Raw genomic sequence first — 12,740 nt, forward strand, 5'->3', positions numbered from 1 at the left:
ATCTTGACGATCAGACATATATTTATTTTATAAAAACAAATTTATCAGAATTAGACCTCGGTCATATGATGCGGTTATGCTAGGTGGAGGGGGTCAGGGCCTACGCTTTTACGGTTCCCTGCACGACATGCCTGCTTTGCTTTGCTTTACATGGTAGCACAGGTACAGACCTACTCTACCACATCCTTCTGATGGGTAGGGTGGCGTGGTCTTGAGAGTAGCGCAAGTCGCTGAGATCTCCAAGGCAAGTTTGGTGGACTAACCTTCTTGAGGTTGCCGACCCCGTTCTTGGTCTAATATGTCCAAGAAGATAGAACAGTAAATGACCTCTCGCGAGTCGTCCTGGGGGTTGTTGGGCGTAGTGCGCTTGTTACAGTTGTGCGCTGCACACAACACACCTCTTTGGTCTGGATTTCTCCTCACACGGGAGGCTGTGGTTTAGCTGACCATGGTCAACCGGCTGTGGTATTCCATAAGCGGGCTACCGAACGAGAGTCGGGGTGTGGGGGGGGGGGGGGGGGGCGTCGGCGTCGGCGTGGCACGGGACTCGGAGTGAGTTTGCGTCATCGTCTCTTGATGCGAACAACTCTGTACTTCCTTTCTGCGTGCGGACGCGTCTGCCCTTCCACGCACTGACTCTATTCCAAAGGAGTAGTTCTGACGTCGCTAAGCAAGGGACGTCCCCGACTTGAGGGCTCCGTGGCGGGTGGAGAGCTCTGACGGTGTATATTTTCCATACTACCTCATGGATAAAGAGGTAAACCAACCCAATAAATATAACCATCATCAGGCTGCATCCACGGATGCGCCTAAAACAAACAAACACAAGGGTGCGTCTTGGGACGTGTCGCGGTGCAAGTAACCAGTAGCGGATACTCTGCGGCCCCCGTCTTACACACGGATGAACCCATTAGGGCAGCGACCAAGACACCGAAGGAGGGAGTAGTGGCTGAGATTGCACCAAACCGGGTGGCACCCATGACCGCGCCCCCTCGGATGGAATCCTACACACCACCGGACAGGTATTTATCATCTGCTGCGCTCAGGGTGACTGCGTCGGTCGAGCCAAACATGGCAACTCCGAAGGATGCTACAGTAATGTCTGCATCTGTAGGTGGAGCATCCCCGGTAAGACTGATGCGGAAGACCGAGGCTGCTGCGGGGAGCACGTCTGGTGCAAAAACTTAGACTTATAGGTCCTGAAAACTGGAATTCAGGAACCGTCTATAACTGCGGTCCTAAGCCACTCCAAAAGGCGACGTCTCAGGAAAGCCCAATGGGCGTCGGGACAGCAGAAGCTGGCTACCGATGCTAAGAAACTACCTGAGGACCATAGAACTGCCCCTGCTATTACCACAGCAGCAGGAGGCGGGAAAAGGGGGCTGAAACCGACAAGGTTGACTACCGCGCTCAGGCCTAGCGGTTTTTTCCGTGTCCGCTGCTAGCAGTTGCATGAGAACGACACCAACTGCAGCAATGGAGATAGCCCTAGGAATCGTAACTCTGGACCTACACATACAGCAGGAGGCAGCACTAGCTGCCATCAGGCTTATGGTACTGGACCTGTGGGGAAAAAATCACCATACTGCACACACAGCGACTCTTAACACGGCAATGGAGTATCATCTTATAGTTGCACCATGTGACAGAATCACAATCAACTTATATTCTACAGGAACTATCTCATACAATTGAGAGAAGAGGAACGTGATCAGTCTACCCTGAATGAGCTACGCATATACACAGACGGTTCAAAAATAGGGCGTGGCTCAGGCGCTGGCACATTCTCTCTTGATCTCAACATCAACATACACCTACCCTTAGGCACACAGAGCCGTGCAGCGGTTAGGAGTTAATGACTTTTGCATTAAGCTCGTATCCGACAGTGCATCCGTGCTGATGGCGCTCGGAAACAAATCATCAAAATACTGGGTGAACACTTTAAAGCCAAGATTTCTTCAGTGATGAGTCTATTCAATGGCTTTGGGAAATCTACATCTCTAAAGCCATGTGTATAGGACACACGCTGTGTAAAGCCACCTAATTTTGTAATTTTAATATCCATAGGTGGCGCTTCTGTCACAACTATGGGATCGCGATTGGGAGTTAGGTAAAAATAAAACGACATTATTGATCTATTTTATATATTTAATCAGACAACGGTACACTGTGACATAACGAACTTAACATTACTGAATCATTATACAATACTACATAGGTAATAATTTAGATGAAATCGCGTTAATTAAAAACAGATATGAATAAAGTCAACAGCTACAGACCGAAATTCAAGAAATACATCAAAATTGTACTTGACGATTTTTAATCAACAATTTTTTTTTGAAGAAATTTTCATAAATGAAGTTTGTTACATCAATAGAAGGATATTTGTGACACGCCTCAGCATCATTCGGATTATGATTACATCTAATACATTCATATCAGCGTACCTACTTAACTAAACTTTGTTTGATCTCGATAATATAAATCATACAATGATTTAAGGAACAAAGTGAGAAACGCAAACGAAAAAATTAACAACAATATTCGAACTTGTATAATGACTATTTTATGCTATACCATGATCTCAAATCTACATAAATTACAATGAAAAATATTTCTGAGACCCCTGTACTTTGTACTAAATAAAAATACAGGAGTGGGAGAAATAAGTAAAAATCTAAACTAAGGATATAGAATTATATATCAGCGACTTAAGGGAACACAAGGAAACAACGACATTATAGCAATCGAGTCAGCCGCGTGCCCTGAACTTTTGTATGAAATTACGCAAAACTAATTTATTCACATAATAATGCAGGCAATTTTATGATTGTGTTTAAGACATCAAATCCTTGGTAGATGATTACACAACATAGTTTAAGAAATATTGTTTCGGATAAAATAACAATAGAATTGTATGCTCAATGTATGTATGTTTCCTCGTGAACGGAAAGACTTTGAAAAAAAATAGGTACAATATATCCATAGTTGACCGTCACTGACGAATCTCTACTTACAACTAAACAGTCATATTTAAATATTGTTTTAATAAAAACTGAAATAATATTTTTGGTGAATCTATAAGAGCGATCAATAAAACTTTGAGCCCACAATGACGGTAGGAATTTAACTAAAAATAAATAACACAGTTACAGGTATAGCAGACAAAAATTGTGATTTTGTTCTTTACAATCAAATTATTTTTAGTATCACAAAAATGAAATTACTTTTAAAAATAGTGATGTCATGATTCAAGCACAGTATCTGAGTGCTTAACACAATACACTCCATGCGCATACTTGATGAAAATACAAAGAGTTTACAGTACGCAGCCGGCCAATTTGACCTGAATAGGTACATACATTTAAGATAATTATTTCACTTAACTATCACGAAAAATAACACATTTTACTTAGGTAAGTATATCGTATGCAATCGAATCGTAATTTTCCACTCGGAATAATAAATAAGTTAAATTTTCATTAAATATGACTACGAAACACCGAATGTGCTGTAAATGAACAATTCAAGTTCAGACGAATGGCACATTGCATCTCTGATTCATACTGATTTAAAAAAAAAAAATATAGAATTAATTTTGGACGCCGAAAAGTGATCTAACGCTTGCCAGTCAGGGTATAACCACATCGGCCAAATATATAATTTTTGTATATTTTTTTACTATATAATACTCATATGTTAATTTTATAATATAATTTTGAATTTTCATTATTCTAAAAATTTATAGTAACGTTCAGTACGGTCGAATGGCAGTGGCTAGGACCGGGTAGGGTTTTAGTGAGCCATTTCATATCTGGTAAGCGGCGTATACGCAAGCCTGTGGTATTACACAGCGGCTGCTAAAGCTCCCGGACTAAACCACTGCCAGGGGCCGCTCTCTGCCGATCATCGCCGCACCCGTTCCAACACTAACTGTGGTCAAAAAATTTGGAAGGCACTTTCTACTTTTTTTCAAAAATTTTTAATTTAGTTTTTGAACACATTAGCCTAGACTTATACAATAGAAAATATGCGTAGTAACATTTACCAAATTTACGCAATACACCTGAAACGTATAGGCCGTTTATATAACATTTTTACCTAGGTTAACCATTTTCCAAAAAGATAGCCAAAAGTTTCAACACTAGATTTGATTTGTGAATGTATTTTATAATAATTTGGTCTTTTTATATAATTACAAATTTTTCAAACTTAAACCGAATGCGTTAATCCAAATTCCAAACAATAGTGAGATATCAAGGCCACTTAGAGACTTACTTTATACATATTTCGAACATTCTGCGACGAGACTCGCTTGGCCGAAGCGCCGGAGCCCCTTTTGGGACGCCGGCACTTCGTCCTCCCCCACCATTAGTTTTGTGATAAACGCCAACGAATACCCGCCAACAATACCTAAATCATGGTATACCCTTGCGGCAAGAATTTCCGTATACATACATATAATTTTTCCCGCCGAAACTATTAATAAAAATAACTTTGTATCCGTTTATGAAGGTGCTGATAAATTAAATTTGTACATATACACCTTATTTTATGTTTTTCTATAATCGCTTTCACGTTAGAGACACTGATTGGGAATGTGAGGGTAGCCGACGCCCTAACATTCGGCGAGGATGTTCGTAGGCAGTGTCACCCGCGTGAGCGTACTACATGTACACAGCTAATCTAAGTTAATTGAAAATGTATATTCTAGCTACGAGATAGGTTTACAGGCGTTAAAGGGATGATCTTCAAACGCTTGGCGAGTGTTTAGTGCTTCTAAACCTAACATGGACAAGCCAGTTTTCCTCCTTACATTAACATATATTAAATATTTTTTTATAACATTAGATATACTACGAGATCTTGATTGTTAATATGTGGTATAGTCAAAGGATAACCATTTGAAATTTTTTTTATTTCAAGAAATCGTTATATTATAAATGTATGTCAGTTGGCATACGAGGCCAATAAATGATTACGCATCTATCTCTAAATACTTCCATACTTTGACTATAACATGAAGACATAAACCGTAATAATCTAACACGGACATCAATTGGAATGATACTGAGAGACATTGAAAGCTGACATCGATTTTGAGTTAATGCAGAGAGGTTGGGCGAGCCATATCTAATTTAGCCTAACATTTGGAACAATCACTACAGGCTAAAGATACATCTATAATACATTTGGCGATCACTATTCTACAAAATATGTATGTGTGATTTGCTGAAGTGAACGAGGAGTCTGGCTCGGGGGAAGCCGCAAGCAACACTCACTACTACGCTATAACCATATCGACACCATGACGACATGCAAGTTATTAAGATTTTATTTAGGGTTACAGCTAGAGATAATTTATAATTTTGTTTTATATATTTTGCATGTATTCCACTGAATAATGATTAGGTATACCAAACAGTCTTTTGAATCGGGCCAAATGATTTAAATTTTGATATATATGTTATTAATATTATAGATGGATCTAGGTTAAGTTTTTAACCTTACACACATTTCACACAGTGGTGTAATAATAGAATTTTAATGACACAGCTAAAGCTTTGACAAGCTTCGAATGTCGACTACAAAAAATGCTTTCGCTTTTTCACAATATTACAAGGGCTAGGGTGGGGAATAGTGCGTAACCATAGAACAGGTAGACTGTAATCAAGTCAGAACTTCATGTCATTTTCATTTATAACTAAAGTTATGGCCAGTTAAGGTATTTTCTACGCTTTGAATGAACAAAGTCAGTCAGAAAATCGGGTTGGTTATTGATCAAAAATATATAATAATTACACACTTTATAAATTGTAATACACATGGTATATATGGAATTAATTTGAAGCTACAAGAGTTTATCTCTTTATAGGTGGTAGCTACGTTTTTAATTTTATGATTACACCACTGAACCAATATAATTACTAAAGCGAGCGGGTGGGCAGCTCTCGCAAGCGTTGCTGCCCCTCGCTCGCGCTTTCTAACCAAATACATATAATTAATAGTATAATAATACAATTAGTGTGCCACTGGAACACATACATAAACGACTATTCATAATCAAAATAATTATGATAATAAAACTAAACATAATCTTTTATAGTAATACAAAATTTGTAACTAAACAACGAGCAATTTATTGCACAGGGAGTCCACTTTAAACAGTATGTAATTAAATATGATGAAATAATGCTGACAAAATAATGTCGAATAAACACAAGATTAGCAGAATATACTTGCACCGCAACGCAGTACGAGAAATCCTTTAGAAATAACCGATTGAGTTACGGTTCGAAACAAAATAGGGATAAGCGGGCATCGGCGGCGGCAGACCAATCGGGGTCTGAGGCAGCACCGGGCCCGCAGCCTGGCTTCAGATGTTCTCAGCACGCCCATCTGCCTGGGGCGCCTCCATTTTCACCGGCAGCGGGGACGACAGGTCTTTGCCATTCTTTGCCACGGTTACCGGTGTCTTCGGTGGGCCCATTTCGGTGATATCAGCAACCACATCTCGTTCTCCATAACGGCTGTCTGGTCTAGGCGATACGAATGGGCGGAAAGGGTCAGCTGGCTTTGGAGGTTCGAGTGCGTGCCCGGGAGGAGGTGGTGAGCAGAGAGGAGATTCTAAACCGGTAGACAGCGGTGAAGGTAAGCGTGGAGACTGCAGCGGTAGAGGGGGTAGGCCTAGATGAGGCGGATGGTCGGGCGGCCTTTGTGCGGCCACTACCATGTTGCACATCTGACGTCGTAGACCATGAGCCACTGCAGCTACAGCAGCGGCTGCGGCAGCATTTGGTGACACTCCTCCTTCGCGCCCGTTGCCGCAGGGTACCGGGTAGGGACTTTGACCCACAGTCATACCATCCTGGAAACGCACATGTAAAATATTGTACACGTTTTTGTTAATAGCAGTTTTTAATAGAACTCTTTCACTCCGAAACAGTTGATTTCGAAGAGAAAGATACTACTTTCATGGATATCTGTCACGTACCATTTGCATGATTAAAAACTATCTTTCTTAAGTTGATTACAATGAAGCAGTAATTAATTATATAACGCAAACGGTCGGGAGTTGAGCAGATTTCCAAGAAATCTTAATTAAATCTAACGCGATGGAAATCGCCAGCCAATTACAATAATTGAAGTTCGCAAAGGCATATTCGCATTAGCAGAACGAAGGGTGGGTCAGTGTAGGCAATGAATCAAACGCATGAACAATAAAAGATGCAATTCCGTTTTGTTCGGACGTTTGTGTTTTATCGATGGAAGTAATTGCCCCCATAAATGGTTGTAGTGTATATACTGACCGTGATTTGAGGATAGACGGGCAACACTTCTTCCTTGATGTGATGAGCGGTGTGGGAAGCGTGTGAATCCCGGAAAACTACGGCGCGGATAACGCCACGAATGTGTTCATCGGGCCACACTCCTAGCAAGATGCGCTGCGGCCGACCGCGACCTTTTGGTCTCAAATCTGCAATGATACACAACAGTAAAGCGTGAACAGGCAACGCACAAGAGTTTGCCGGGGCCTCTCGCATTCCGTTAAATCAAATCGACTTATGAAGAAAAGATTTACGGGAATGGCGGCGACTTTTGCAAAAAACGGTGTGAATTAAACTGCTCTAACTTAAGTTACATTTGCGGTAAATATGATAATTGAAGTTAGCTAATTATTCTTATAATTACCAGAGTAAGACAAATTTTTCAAATTCATAAGATTTAATGGTCGAATAAGTAATTATTATTGAATTGCTGCTTTTTTCAGCAGTTCGTGTTAATGAAAACAAACAATACTAATGGAAGCTGGTGACATTAATATTGATGACATTCATATCTTTCTATCACCAAAAAGTGCTTATCATAATAGACGTTAATGTTTATTCAATTATCAGCTACTTTTCGCATTTACCACAAAAATAACTAATAAACAACTATGGTTATAAGCTCCATAATCTATATTCATAAAATTCAGAACGTGTTTTGCAAAAAGAACAGAATCTCATTTCACACTTTTAATATTAATACAATAAAACAATAAATTCGCAGATTGAGGCACATTAGCAATTTAAATAAGTATTATTGTTTTGTTCCGTAAGACTAACTTGCAGAACTAAACAATAAAATTGACATGAGAAAAATTCGCATCAAAGTATTCGCATAGCATAACATAAGTAGTACGTACATTGTGTAATATCCTATATTATAATGTTCTGCCTTTGTTTAAGACATTAAACGGAAAACTTTATAGTTTAACGGTTATTACAAAATGACTAAGAAAAATAGCGGCAAATCAAATCGTTAGAAATTTGTTAGTATCATTGATATTGTAAATGTTTAGTATTATTTATCTTTAGATTAAAATATTGGGAATCACTCGCTCCAATCATTTAACCACTTCCAAGTAAACCTTTTATTCGATACTTTATTCACATTCGACTTACATTTTTGTTTTCATTCTTCACATCATATGCCACTCGAACACCTCACATACACATTTCACTTATAATTGAAATTGTGCAATTGTTCAACTTCAAAGTAAATTATTTGAATTCGATAAATAATACCAAATTTTGCTAGAAAACTTTTGACTTAGGTACTCGTATATACAAAACTAGTACAAAGAAATGTGAAGTGTGAATTGATTTGCCTCTAACAAGATAATTCAATTCCACATACCTGTACCACCATCAGCACTGGGTCCCAGCATATTGTGGACCCGATTTGCGTAGAGTACAAATGTGGGGTATGGTATATCGTATTTCCTTGCAGCTTGTGACAGAGAGAGTCCCTCCTTCAGTACAGAGAAGATTGCTTCTGCCATTGTTTCTGGCCTCCAGGATTTTAGTGGGCCGCGTTCGCGAAATCGTAAGTTGTGCACCAGGCTCTGATTGGTGTTCCAACACTTCTGCCACATTGACTGGAGCTGGTACTGGTAGCTATCTACTGAAATTTAAAAATAATAGTATTAATGCAAGGGGTAAAAATATAATATTTCATCTCACTCACTTTTGTCTTACTATATATATAAACATAGTAAATATAAGATTAATTCGCAAGAATTTTACGTTTAACTCTTCAATAGGACCGATCTACCAAATTCAAAATCTGCAAGTGAAAACGCACATTTTATAATTTTACGTCCCAACTGTAACATTTCTTTTAGACAGACTGACAGGTGGTCGGTTGTATGTTAATAGTTTTAAACAATGAATAAAACCCGTAAATGTTTGCTTTTATTGTTGTGATAAATATAGCTCATTATGTGGTTTGGTAAATGTGAGGTCACCGCGATTATTAAGATGATGATGAAGAATTTCAAGGACGAATAGTTCAAATACATATAAGCGAGTAACACCTTTTATGTACGGGACGTACGGGAAGTAACATTAGTACCTACCGTAAATAACTTAATCTCTAAACATTACTACATATATCATTAAGCTAGAAATTGCAAAAAGGTATAAGCTAACCTAATGAATCCAATCCTGTAACATCTAGCTCCAAAAAATTATTATTATTAGGATTATTTTCTATAATCATTAGGAATTAGTCTTTCCAGTAAAGATGGTTTATTAAATACCGATAGACCAATGAAACCTACTCAATAGTCATTTTAAAATAATGAAAAAATACTAAACACTTATAATTTCACTTCAACTTGTATTGTTATCTTTCGGTACTGTAGAATTTTAAGATTGATTGAAATAATTAAAATGACCATATCAGTTAAGTAGCGAAGCCACAGCTTCTAATATCAACGAAAATTATATTTTATTTACAAAAGCTTGCCAACGCTTGGTACACGCATACAGACAGAAAAATAAAATACTAGATATTATGGGACTAGTCGGATATCCAGACCCAGTTCGTTCAAATTCAAATTAAAATGCTCGATCTAAATATCGGTAAGTCATATAAATCCAATAGGTGTTCTACTGAAACATGGGACAAGTGGGATGCCTAGGGTATCTATAGTGCTGCTATGGATCGTATAGTAAAAAAAATACATTAATGCCTTAACTGACCTGCGAGTGACGATGTAGAAGCGCCAAGCCAAGCATGGGAGTTCTCAAGGATCTTCGCCTGAAACAACAAATAAAATTGTAAGTTTTAATACAAAAACACCGTGATGTGAAAATGAAATCAGCCACCAACCGTCATATACAGATTTCTGAGTTACGGATAAAAAATATCGCTGAAACTGATTAATAAGTTAAATGCACGAGTTGATTTACGGACTATACCGTGTTAACTTCGCTGGAGGCGAGAATCGCACCAACCTCACGTGAAAAGTTAAACGGAATGCGAGGGATGAAAAAATATAATATTCCCCGTTTTTAAAATACGTAATAAAGAAGCATTGAATGCTCAACGCTCACCGACATGTCCACAACAATAGTGCTTTTTTTTAATCGAAGTATTTCATCATGATTTCACCGTGGAAAAACCGCAATAATTTTTGTTTGACATGTTCGCTTTGAAGAGCCGAATTGTAAACATTTTAAATAAACTTTAAGTGAATTTATTTCACAAACGTTTTGACTGTCTGAAGCCCGAACTGTCGAAATTATACAACCATAGAAAGTGTTTCTATCAGATTTATATTAAATACAATCCTCGTAATACCATTGAATAAGGAGCCTCATAGCTACGTTTAACACTTAACACGCCTGAAATATGTCGTCTATTTCCATTTTAAATACGTATTGTGTTTTATGAATACCTTCGTATATAATTGTTTTCTCGAGTGTGCCTAATAATATTATGGGCAAGTCACTCGCGCGGCACATTCATAAATCTATTTTATCGTATGCCAGCAATAAATTTTATTTCGGGATCTTTAATTCTTTGTTATTGAATTGGATTTTAGTGTTTATTTGGGTAAACAAACAATACATTTCAAACGGTACTCTGTGCACGTGCATGAAGCGTAAATACGACTAGCCTTACTGCACGGCGTCGCTTAATAAAAATTTATTTCTGAAATGCCTAATTTACTATTGAAGTTACTCGGCGCTTTTGTCTGGGATCACAATTAAAAGTTCGATAAAGTTTTGTTACGATGTACAAAGACTGCCGCTCTTTGCTGGAACGATTACTGGTTCAATGTAAATAAACTGCACTATGCGAGCGGGTCCGAGTCGGTAGCGGTCGTAAACTTCTTGCTCGAGATTGGTAGGTGTAAATTAAAACATGAATCGATTTATTCATCGGACTACCGTTATGATTGTTGTGAATTTCAAACAACTATTATTCAAAAACACGTATGTCTATTAGATCAAAACTTTCAAATAAATCAGGTCTTTAACAGTAGATAAACTACTCATATATATTAATGCAACGCGTAAATTGCAGTTGCATACACCCACTGCACTTGCCGAGCATATTTCCGATGACTCATAAATCATACGAAAATAATCGAGCAAATGTTATTTTAAAAAGTTTTCTCCGTAAATTTCGTCAATACATTGACAATAATGTATCGCAAGGCATCGGGAGTTATAAAATGAATTATATTTTAATGCAATAATGCAAAGGTAATTTGGCTGGCGTAACTTATTATGCACATTCGCCGTGATGCGCAGCGTAATTGCGTAATACAGAAGCTTATTATGGTATTTCCTTCTTGAATATTAAATTTTCTGATGCTGAAATAGGAGAAAATAATGACTAACACAATTTACAAGATACTATTAGTAGGAGTTCATGTGTAATATGAAATTTATATGTGCGTGTTGGTCAAAGGGCAAATTGTTACACGGTCAAAATACGGAAGTGCTTTTACATCCGGTATCTAGCATAGTATATATTAGATCTTGAATGTAAATAAATAAAGGAATATTCGACATAAAACTGTAATTGTTCCGGTACAGTTGGCACTTTAAACATTAACAGACCATATTTTATTAGGTATGAGAATATTTATATCTAAAATGAACATGTCATACAGACTTCAGCCAACTAAATGTGACAGACCTAATCGATTGCAGAGTAGTCCTAATACAAATTAGTCAGCCTAACTTTTAAATTATTACCCAAAAATATTTTTGAGTTAGTTACAACACACATTAAATTTAGCATAGCTATGATTTCATAAACGGCATGTAGGCATATTTAATAGTAATCAAAGGTATATTAATAATAATTCTAATTGAGATCAATTGAACTAACTCGTCTCACCCTTGACCCTAATGAAATGTATAAAGAGACCGTTCTTCCGACAGACCGATCTAAGCAATACTTACTCACTACAATACTGTGTAAAAATCTGCTTTTTTAATAAAGATACAGATTCAAGCGTGAATCGAGTACTGTCGGTAATTTGGGCGTGAAAAAAGTCGCGTTATTATCAAAGCTATGTGGGAATGATGGAGCAATATGTGAGAGCACTCCTACTTAAAGGGATAGGCTTTAATGTTATTGAAATATTTTATCATCTGTTTTGAATAATTCAGATAAAACTATTACAATTATTTAAGCGGCCCATCGTGCCGTATAGGTAAACAAAGCAATCTTTTTTCAAAGAAATTTCCGAAGTGAAATGTACCGTGTTTAATAATTACTTGTAGGTAAATGTACCGTTGATGCAGGGTAGCTTACGGGGCACACCAAGCGAACCAGTGTACTACGCCTCATGAAGCAAGAGATTGTTGAAAGCAGTTCAAGACCGGTCAGTTACTATCCTATAGTATCTCACTTGAGACTAAGCAACCTTTTTACTAATGATATAT

The 12,740-nt window shown here is 37.7% G+C and overlaps 1 protein-coding gene across 2 annotated transcripts in view; it reads right to left on the bottom strand.

Moving 5' to 3' along the window:
* Window positions 1-5,740: 5,740 nt before the first annotated feature.
* Window positions 5,741-12,740, bottom strand: part of LOC111000678 (protein bric-a-brac 1) — a 152,271-nt gene continuing 145,271 nt past the window's right edge. Inside the window, exons 2-5 of one of the 2 annotated variants that reach the window (XM_022270234.2) lie at window positions 10,035-10,092; window positions 8,686-8,949; window positions 7,314-7,480; window positions 5,741-6,871 (exon numbers count right to left, since the gene is read on the bottom strand). In XM_022270234.2, the coding sequence (XP_022125926.1) occupies window positions 6,380-6,871; window positions 7,314-7,480; window positions 8,686-8,949; window positions 10,035-10,092 (981 nt within the window). In that variant the 3' untranslated portion in view covers window positions 5,741-6,379. Of the gene's footprint in view, window positions 6,872-7,313; window positions 7,481-8,685; window positions 8,953-10,034; window positions 10,093-12,740 lie in introns of both variants that reach the window. The other variant, XM_022270226.2, reaches the window with a different exon arrangement.

The sequence above is a fragment of the Pieris rapae genome, chromosome Z (assembly GCF_905147795.1).
Source record: "Pieris rapae chromosome Z, ilPieRapa1.1, whole genome shotgun sequence".
Lineage (NCBI taxonomy): Eukaryota > Metazoa > Arthropoda > Insecta > Lepidoptera > Pieridae > Pieris > Pieris rapae.